General features: G+C 57.5%; 1 protein-coding gene across 4 annotated transcripts; it reads left to right on the top strand.

Moving 5' to 3' along the window:
* Positions 1–2,921: 2,921 nt before the first annotated feature.
* Tmem235 (transmembrane protein 235) lies at positions 2,922–9,262 on the top strand. 4 transcript variants are annotated; one of them, XM_004655233.2, is made up of 4 exons: positions 2,922–3,093; positions 4,076–4,156; positions 5,265–5,402; positions 7,730–9,262. In XM_004655233.2, the coding sequence occupies exons 1-4, from the start codon at positions 2,922–2,924 to the stop codon at positions 7,969–7,971; spliced, it is 633 nt and encodes a 210-aa protein (XP_004655290.1). In that variant the 3' UTR covers positions 7,972–9,262. The 4 variants fall into 4 exon arrangements, with proteins under 4 accessions (XP_004655290.1, XP_045015036.1, XP_045015037.1 ...); XM_045159100.1 differs by lacking the exon at positions 2,922–3,093 and adding an exon at positions 3,388–3,532; XM_045159101.1 differs by lacking the exon at positions 4,076–4,156.
* Positions 9,263–10,029: the final 767 nt, after the last annotated feature.

Below are 10,029 nucleotides of genomic sequence, written 5' to 3'. Positions count from 1 at the left end.
AGTGGGATGTGCGTTCTGGTCACTGAAGGTGTTCTCAGTCTTGGGGGAAGGGTGTGGTGCCAGGGCCTTCTGGCTGTTCTGTGGCACGCTCCCTGGACAGGTGCTGGGGAGGCTGGCACAGCCATTCCAACCTTGCACACCTGTGGGTTCCACATGGAGATGGGACCACCTGCTACTCAGTAGCCTCCAGTCATGGTCACATCTCAAATTATACTGCCCCAGCGCCGTGGAAGAACACGGCACGGCCATGTGCGAACAAAGGCTTGGACACAGCCGTGTTTTGTTTTCCCATTGGAGTGAAAAAAAAAGCTGTGTGTTTCCAGCCTATGACCTCCAACTCATGGCAACTCTGTAGAAAGTTGGGTTTTGGCCTGGGTGGGTGTGGCCGAGCCAGCTTCATTCTGCACCCCGCTGCATGGATGGGCCTCGTGGGCAGGGCTCGAGTGAGGTTCTAATCTAGGAAGTACAGTGAAATGAGCTGTCCTGTTCTAGATGCCTGCTAGGAGGCTGAGTTAGCTACAGTTCCAGCTTCCCCAGTCCCAGGCTAGAGGCCATAGCCAGTCATTAGCCTTGGGCAAGAGGCTCATCTGCCAGATGGCTGTCACTGGGGCCAGGCCTCCCGTTCCAGCTGCTGGTGTGGCCTAGTTAAGGACAGGCTAGATGCGGCCTTGTTTTTGTCACTTGCAATTGGACTGTCCCTTCCCAGAAGTCCCTTTCTGCCCTGCAATGGTCATCCAATGCTGTCTTTGAAGAGCCCCTGATAGCTTAAACAGGCTTGCACTCTGCCCAGAGTGGCTTACGAGCTGATGAAAGTATAAATGATGAAAAACAATGGGTTGTTTTGAAGTAGCAACTCTTCAGACTGGCCAGGTGTCATCTGGATCCATTTCAAGGGAAGTACACTGGCAGAATTCATCAAAGTGGCCCCTCAAGGACCAATGCCTGCTGCCTAGGGGACAGCAATCAGTGGCTCCGGTTCCACTTGGGAGTTTAAACACCAGACTCTGGTTTGGAAACCCAGCAGCGGTGGACTAAGATGGCCAGATCCCAAGGAACCAACCAGTGCTGAGACCCATGTCCTCGATTCCTCTTGCCATTGCCTCCTTGAGGGTAGCAGTGGCTTGAGATGTGCCTGTTGCCCATCCAGACAGCTGCATCCCACTGGCTAGAGCTGTGGTGGGAATGAGAACAGCCTTAACGACTAGCTCGGGGCAGGGGAATCACCAGCAGGAGTCAAAATCTTGGATGTCCACTGTATGGCCAGGGAGCTTTGCCCCTAACAAAGCAATATTGAGGCTTATTTTGCTCACTGTGGGGTAACTGCTAGGTAACCTCAGTTTTCATGATGCACTGTTATTCCCCAGCTGTAACGAGTTTGGGGCTGGAGAGGAGGCCCCTACAAGCAGGGGAGCTGCAGCTCCTGAGCCCCTGTTGGGCTCTTTCACCTCCCCAGATCTGACAGACCATTGGCTACCACCTGGTTCCAGGGCAGGGGTGTGAGAAGGTGGAGGGGCTGTCAAGCACTGCAGGCACCTTTGCCAGTGAGGCGGGAGATGGTCTATGATACATGTGGAAAGGCGAACAGCCCACAAAATAACCCAAGCAGTTCTGCGAGGCTGTCTGAATTCCGTTTGAAATACTGTTTCAATAACTTCGCTGGGATTGCTTCCATTTCCTGACGGTTCCACACACCAGTAAGCGCCTAGCAGAGGGGGAGACAAAGTCTGCAGAAATACTTCTAGGAGGGGGCTTGGTTAACCAGAAGCCATAAAGCTGTTGTGGTCAAGAGGGGCCACTGTCCACGAGAATGTCCACTTCAAACTTCTCACTCCTCTTCAGACTCTATCCAGCCCTCACATCCTCCAAGATGTCACCCAGCTGTGGCTGCCTAACTCTGGCCAAGTCTCCCATGCCTGGACTCCACCGGGCCTGCTTCTAGGTGAGATGGCTCTGGGACTCCTTTGGTTCCCATGCCCACTGCTGGCACTTGGCTTTACAGCTTCTGTATGCATTGCCAGTGACTGAGTGACACAGGTTGAAGCTGGCCTGCCAGATGTGGCATTTAATTGCAAAGTAATTTCAAGTGATGCTTGTGTGTGTGTGTGTGTGTGTCCCCAGGTTAACCCCGTGGCACACTGATCAGGATAGGACAGGACCAGAACCCCCAGGGCTGGGGGTGTAGCTCAGCAGGAGAGCACTTAACACCCTGGGTTCCACTCCCAGCAAAATATATACAACCAGAACCTAGGTAGGGATCAGCCCCTACTGATGTCCGGCTGGGTCCATCTGCACTCTCCCTGCAAATGCTTCCGTGAGCTGCGTGCGGGGTGGCTGGCCTGCCTACTGCTGAGCATCCTCCCCGACAGTCTCAAGCACACCCTCATTTTCCCCAACGCTGCGCAGAGGGCTGGGCGCGCACGTGTCCACTTGGCTGCTGGAGGAGAGATTGAGAGGTTTGAAAATACGCCCGGACTTGTGCCTGCTGCGGCAGCCCTGGTATTTGAGTTCTGTTGCTCCAATCCCACCGGTACCTCTTCTCCCTCGCTGGAGAGCGAGCTTGGCCAGCGCAGACAACAAGTGCTTCGATTTCCCAGCGAACCCGAGGGCGCTGCGTGGCCAGCCACGGGAGCAGAAAGGGGGTGGGGGCTGTGCACAGAAGGCCCTCCAGCAGGGCCCCTCCTGCGCCCTGGCTCTGCCCCTCCCTCTCGCCTCAGCTCCCAGCCACCTCGGCTCTGCAAACGCCCTCGGCTTCCCAATCAATCCCTGCTCTCGGTGCTCCTCGGATCCCTCCTCTGCTCGCGCTCCCACCGCCTAACCCTCGCGCTGGGGCAGCTCTCAGGAGTACCTGCTCCGTCCTCTCGCAGCTCCCCGCATCCCAGCTCCCCCGGCACTCCCTGCTTCCCGGTCCCAGCCCTGCGCGCATGGCCAGGCTGGGCGCGCTGCTCCTGGCCGCCGCCCTGGGCGCGCTGCTCAGCTTCGCGCTGCTGGCCGCCGCGGTCGCCAGCGACTACTGGTACATCCTGGAGGTGGCGGACGCGGGCGGCGCGGAGCCCACGCTCTCCTCTCACTCGGGGCTCTGGCGCACCTGCGAAGGTGAGCGGCGTCCCCTGGGGCCTCCCCCTCCGCCCCACCCAACACGTCCCTCCTCCTAGAGCTCTTGGAGGGAGGGGTCTGAAGAAGAGGTCCTGCCCAAGGGCAGGCCTTGGACGTGGGGCCAGGCTGGGAAAGGGAAGAGGGAGGGCAACAGTATGTGTCCCTTAGGTTCAAGAACCTCCCTCTGGAACCCGGCTGGGTAGAACTGGGGTACCAGAGCCCATGGAAGATGGCAGATCATTTGCCACTGGATAACTTGGGACCTTGTCCCTCTTCCAAGTCATGGTGCTTCGGAGAAACTGAGCTTCTCGGGGAAAGAAGATGGGAGCTCTGTCGCTGTCCACGCAGCTGCTCCGCAGGGCTGCGGCCCAGGGCCAAGGAGGACCCTGGCCTCTTCCTGGAGGAGGGGCAGTGGGGCTGAGTGGGACAGGAAGTCCAGGTGTGCGACGCGGGGGCTTCAGCTCTTCATCCATGTAACTAGGGGTTGTTTTGTGTGTAAGTGGGTACTGGCGGCTTCCCACGTGTGCTGATCGGGGGGTGGGGGGACCAATCTGTTTGCATATCCACCTTGACATAACCGTTTGTTTACATGGGTGTGTATGTGTGTGTGCTCTTGTGTGCAAACCAGAGTCTGCAAGACATGAGTCAGGAAGGTTCCAGAGTGTGAGGCTTCCAAGGGGGCCATTTTGCACATATCTTTTTCCTTCCACAGCCGAGTCTGGTCTCCCTGCAGGGCACTGAGGCGTGAAGGAGCCTCTGGGGAGTGTGTGAGATTTCAAATTCATATCCATGCAGGTATGGCCAGTCAGTCGCCATAAATCAAACAGAGGCGTTGAGCCTCTAATCCCATTGGGCGAGAGTCCTGACCTCAAGTTCCGTGGAAGAGAGTCACAGGGCCTCGAGCTGTGATCCATGCAGGTGGCCCTGACGGCCGCTGGGTGCCCGCCGTGCCCAGCCCCTGCTTTGTGTCTTGGCTTTCCAGGGCAGAACAGCTGCATCCCCCTGATTGACCCGTTCTCCAGTGAGGGCCTGGACGCTTCCCCCTCCGTGCAGCATCTCCTCTGTGAGTCTGGGGACAGCGCCATCCATGGTTCTTCAGGCACTGACAGCCCCAGTCCAGCCACCCTGCCCAGCCCACCAAACTGCCCCTGAGCGCCACCGCCCCAAAACCCAGAGGGTGTCTCATCATAGCCCCTCTGTGCTCTGGTGTTGGCTCCTGACCAAAGGTGCTCAAATCCCAGCAGGCCTTGCTGGCCTCCTACCTGCTTCCTTTCCAAAGAGACCACCTCTGCCTTTGGGGACGTGAGACCATTCTGAGCATGACTGGATCTGAGGGCTCACTGGCTCCCTTCTGGACTCTTTACCTTTCCAGCACCTTCTGCTTGATGCTCCAGACAGGGCGTGGAGAGCTTCCCTTATCCTGGTCTCAGGAAACCTATGTCAGGAGGGAGATGGTCCAGTGGTGACCATGGTGATATGTATTTGCTTGACCCCACCCCTGGCCTGAGCAGGTGGAGCCACCCACCCATGGTTGTCCTCCAGGCTGCTCCCATATCCTTCCTTCCTTCCTTCCTTTTTTTTTAAATTTCTTTTGTTTTATTGAGGTAGGGTTTCATTCTAGCCCAGGCTGACCTGGAATTCACTATGGAGTCTCAGGGTGGCCTCAAACTATGGTGATCCTCCTACCTCTGCCTCCTGAGTGCTGGGATTAAAGGCATGTGCCATCACACCCAGCCTCCATCTCCTTTCTTTAAAAATAACTTTTTTTCAAGGTAGGGTCTCACTCTAGCCCAGGCTGACCAGGAAATCACTATGGAGTCTCAGGGTGGCCTCGAACTTGCAGTGATCCTCCTACCTCTGCCTCCCAGTGCTGGGACTAAAGGTGTGCGCCATCATACCGGGCTTAAATTTTTTTTTTAATATTTTAATTTATTTATTTATTTGGGAAAGGGAGAGAGAGAAAGGGAGAGAGAGAATGGGCATGACAGAGCCTCCAGGCACTGCAAACGAACTCCAGATGCATGCGCCACCTGGTGCATCTGGCTTACATGGGTCCTGGGTCCTTTGGCTTTGCAGGCAAACACCTTAACTGCTAAGCCATTTCCCCAGCCCTCCCTTCACCTTTCTGGTGCAGGTCCCCATGCATGTGACTGAGCCCTTTCTCCCCATAGCACTGCACCGAGCGGTCATGGTGGTCCTGCCCCTGAGCCTTATCCTCATTGTGTGTGGCTGGCTCTGTGGCCTGCTCAGCTCCCTGGCCCGGAGTGTCCCTTTGCTGCTCCTCACTGGCTGCTACTTCTTGCTGGGCGGTAAGTCTGAGGTTGCTGGGGGCTCGGCTCAGACCACAGATCCTGGGAGTGGTGCTCTGCCCCGGCCTCAGTTTCCCTCTGGGCATTGGAAAGCCTATGCCCCTACCCTGGGCCCTGGGGTTATTCCAGCAGCAGGACTTCTTGGCTGGGGCCTGGACACACAGGGGAACCAGGGTGGAGACTTGAAGGTCTCCAGTGTGACTGCAGGCTGGTTGTGCTGGGCCAGATGGTGTGGGAGACCCTCATATGCTTCTCTCCTACCAGTCTGTCCTGGTAGGTGGCAGGACTGGACTCTGGATAGAGATAGAACACTAGGCAGGGCAGACATGCACATCAGAGTCGCTGGCTCAGACCCCACCCAGGCCCAGGCTGTGACTCTGCAGCAGACACGGGGCCACCTGAACACACATGAGCCTAGAGGCTCCCAGGATACCCCAGAGTCAGAAGGAAACTCAACCTGGGTCCCTTTCTAGTGCCTTTTGGTATAGTCTGCCCCAGCCTCCCAGTTCTTCCCCTCCCCACAACTGCTTCAGGCTGGCTATCACCAAAGATGGCTCCTTAGGGTCAGTCCTAGCAGCCCCTCTAGAGCCAGGCTTGGCCTTGGGCTGGTGTCTCAGACTGGTTCTACTTTCTTGACTGGATTCTCTCCCAGGCAGGCCTGCTTCCCTACACAGGAGACATAGGGCTTTTCTAGAAACCTTTGTTAGGATGGGGGTGGGCCTTCCCAGGAGTCAAGATTGGGGAACCAGCTGCCTTGGTTCTGGTCACAGGCCAGTGAGGACAACATGGAAGTCCAGGTCTCTAGAAGATGAAATTGGGAATAATGACAGTGTCAGCTATGGCTCTGACCCAGGAGGCCGAGTGTCCAAAATCCAATTAAGAAGACGACACAGGAAGCCACCAAGAGCAGTAATTGGGAAGGGATTGTAACTAGGAAACCTCTGGTGACATGGCACCTCTGCACTGCCTGGTGTAAAAGCACGGGTACAGATGGTCATCTTGGAGGCAACTGCGTGGCAAGGCCCAATGCTGCTTCCCTGGGCAAAGTCTCCACCCGCGGGGGGAGGGAGGAGAGAGACAAGGAGGGGGAATGGAGGGGTGGTGGGTTTGGAGGGCATGCAGGGTCAACAGAAGCTTCCAGAGCCAGCTGGCAGATGCACTGCTGACATGCCTGAGGCTGAGGGACAGGTCGCCAGGATCTGAGAGTCGGCTACTTGCTTAGGGGTTTCCTCCATGCCCCTTGCTCTGGCCTAGAGTTGCATCTGTGATCCAGCTTGGCGGAGACTCTGGGTGTTTGGAGAGAGCCTAGCTGGGGGTGGCTTGTGGAGAGCAGTCCGAAGGTAGCAGGGAGCTGGACCGCGATTGGCTAACAGCTCTGATGCTGCAGGAGAGGTGTGCAGTGCCTGCGTCAAGCCTGACGACCCCAGTCGCACTGACCCCATGCTGGCCTCTCCCCGAGCCCTCTCCACTCCATCTGGCCTCACATCCTGCCCCACGTGAAACCTGTGACTTCTGCCTGCCTGCGCTCGCAGCGGCCCACCCACACCCCCAGGACAGGGGTGAACGAAGTGTGGAGTGGGCCCTGCACCATGTCCTTCCCTGACCACCAGTGAGTCACAGGCACAGGCCGGCAAGTAAGCTCCCATCAGGTTCCTATCCAGGCTCCCTCTGTCCACGGTGGAAAGCAAGGACTGGCCTTGTACAGCCTGCAGCCATGGGACAGGTGGCTGCCGGAGCTGGGCCTCCTGAACGCGAAGCACAGGAGCTGCTCGGGGCCCGCGGGGCAGAGACCGCTGCCAGCTCTTTGCTGGATTCTGAAGTGTCAGAGGAAGGGTGGCCAGCACCTTTGCAGTCTGTCCTCTGTCCCTTGAAGATAGCGGACTCAAGGGAGAAACAGGGCTGAGGGCAGTGTGTCTCCCCCGAGGCAGGCCACGGCTCAGGGAGCGGAGGACCAGTCACTCCAGCTGGAAGGCTCTGGAAGGAGGCAGGGGGAGAAGGGAAGGCTGGGCTCGAGGGCCTGGGGCCAGGATGCTGGCTCTCGGAGCTACCCTGTGCCCTGGGGGTTAGGTATGTGGATGGAGGGCCATATGTTGAGGGAACAGGTAGGATTGTCTGGCCCGGGGGGGTTGGTGGGGGAGGCCTTGACTGGAACCCGCTAATGCTCCATTCTCCAAACCTGAGTTCACACTCCTAGCCTGTCTTAGGAAGGTGGTGGTCTAGGAAGGGCCAGAGTGAGGGCCAATCAAGCTGATCAGGAGAGGAGACAGTCCTCAAGGCTGAGTCTCCTGGTGACCCTGAGCAACTCTGCTGCCTCTCTCTCTCCCCAGGTGCCCTGACCCTGGCAGGGGTCAGCGTCTACATCAGCTACTCTCACGTGGCCTTCGCAGAGACAGCCCGCCAGTACGGTGCGCAGCACATGCAGGGCGTCAACATCAGCTTTGGCTGGTCGCTGGCCCTGGCCTGGGGCTCTTGTGCCTCCGAGGCGCTCAGCGGTGTCCTCTTGCTCACAGCTGCCAGAGCCCTCAGCCTGAGCCGACGCCCTGGCGTGCCCCACTCCGTGGTCATCTAAGCTCTGGGGGTGGCAAGATGGTGGGGAGAGGATTGAGCTGCTCTTGGGGCCTGCTGGAGTTCTGGTTGAGAAGGAGGCCCCCGGAGGAGTGTATTTGGTGAAGTGCCTGGGTCCCTTTACCGTCCACTCTGGCACAGGAAAGGAGTCAGATGGGGCCAGAGAGCCCAGGCCTCACGGGCTCTTGGTGACATACTTGGGTGGGGATGACTGGGGTTCTTGGGCTTTCCGGGGTATGGCCTATACTCCCCCCTCCCACATCAGTCCTGCTGTGGGCTGTCGCTGCCCCTTATCCCTAGAAGATGAGACAGCCCTCGGCAGGGCACGGTAAGACAGAGCAGGTGTTGATTAAACACACTGTGCTAGGCCCCAGCCTGTGGGCCCCTCTGCCATGCAGTCCCCCAAAGCCCAGGTGGTAGTTTTCATTGACCTCATGTTAGAAGGGGGAAGACCACAGCACCCAGGAGCAGAGAGCCCAATGCCCTCGCAGGTTGGCAGGACCCCTGGGCTCTTCTGTTCCCTCTCCCTGGAGAGCAGGTTGGCAGGAGGAGGCTGTGGGTGGGCAGGGGTCACAAGAGCCACCATGAGTCTGGATACAGCTTGCCTGGCCTTTGTTATTAGAGCTGGTCATCATTTCTCGAGTGCTTCCAGGCAGAGTGGGCCTTTGGGTCTCTGTCCTTGTCCCGGCGCAGGTTGCTGCCCCTCCTGGCCTCTGACCCTTCCCTTCTGCAGTCTGGGATTGGCTAGAACTTGCCTTGCCATGGCTTGGACCATACCTGGCCTGTTCCCTGCATGGCCTGAAGGAAGGAGCTTGTCAGCCAGAGGGATGGAGGCCAGGCCTGGGGCTCTGGCGGCAGACTTGGAGCACAGGGCAGAAGCCATGCTAGGCGCGCACGCTGGCAGTCACTGGACCAAGGAGTGGACTTTGGCAGACGGTTCTCCAGCCAAGTTCCCTGAGTCACCTTGGGTCACACAGGAGTGGACAGGCAGGTGGTTGTAGGTTAAGGGCTGCAGAGTCTATGCGGCACCCAAAGGCCTGGACAGCCTTTTCTAGTGCGGGCTCTTCCTGAGTTTGGGGGTATGCTTCTTAAAGTGTGCTTCTCCCTCCTTTTATTGACTTTGTTGATTCTGAGGATGTAGGAAGCTCCTGGGGACCCGCATGGTGTAGATGGAGCCCACCGAGGGCAAGGGGCCGGAGCTGAGGGGCTTCCCTTCCAACTCGTGTCCACTGCTGTTCCGTGTGTTACTGACAGGTGTCATGAATAAACTGTGGCTGTGCTGTGTGTTATATGCACCCTTTGTTTTCCTTTTAGAGTTGTTCTTTTTTTGGGGGGGGGCAGTGGGGAGAGGATAGGGTCACTATGTAGCCCAGGCTGTCCTTGAATACCCTACACTCCTGCCTCAGCCTCCCTAGTACTGGGTTTTCATACATGCACCAGCATGGTCAGCCCAGAATTTCTCAAAATAGACAAAATACAGGCTACAGATGCTACTCTAGTTACTGCCAAGCCTGCTGCCCTCTTGCAGCATACTCTGTGAACTGTTCTTCCTAAGACAGATGTCTCGCGAACACTGCAAGGACAAATGAACGCCATCATGTATGCCTGTGCGTGTGTCCATTACAACCATCCCGTATGCACATGTGACCTCCTATCAGAGATGCCCCGTGTGCGTGTCCATCACAGCCGTCCTGCGTACAGTGTGACCTTCCATCAGAGATGCTCCGTGTGTGTCCATCACAGCCGTCCTGCGTACAGTGTGGCCTTCCATCAGAGATGCCTGTGTGTGTTTGTCCATCACAGCCGTCCTGTATACAGTGTGACCTTCCATCAGAGATGCCCTGTGTGTGCGTGTCCATCAGAGCCGTCCTGCGTACAGTGTGACCTTCCATCAGAGATGCCCCCTGTGCATGTCCATCAGAGCCATCCTGCGTACAGTGTGACCTTCCATCAGAGATGCCCTGTGTGTGTTTGTCCATCACAGCCGTCCTGTGTCCAGTGTGACCATCCATCAGAGATGCCCGTGTCCATCATAGATGTCCTGTGTACAGTGTGACCATCC

The sequence above is a fragment of the Jaculus jaculus genome, chromosome 9 (assembly GCF_020740685.1).
Source record: "Jaculus jaculus isolate mJacJac1 chromosome 9, mJacJac1.mat.Y.cur, whole genome shotgun sequence".
NCBI lineage: Eukaryota > Metazoa > Chordata > Mammalia > Rodentia > Dipodidae > Jaculus > Jaculus jaculus.
Note: the sequence above shows the minus strand (reverse complement) of the source record. Positions and strands in the feature narration are given on the sequence as shown.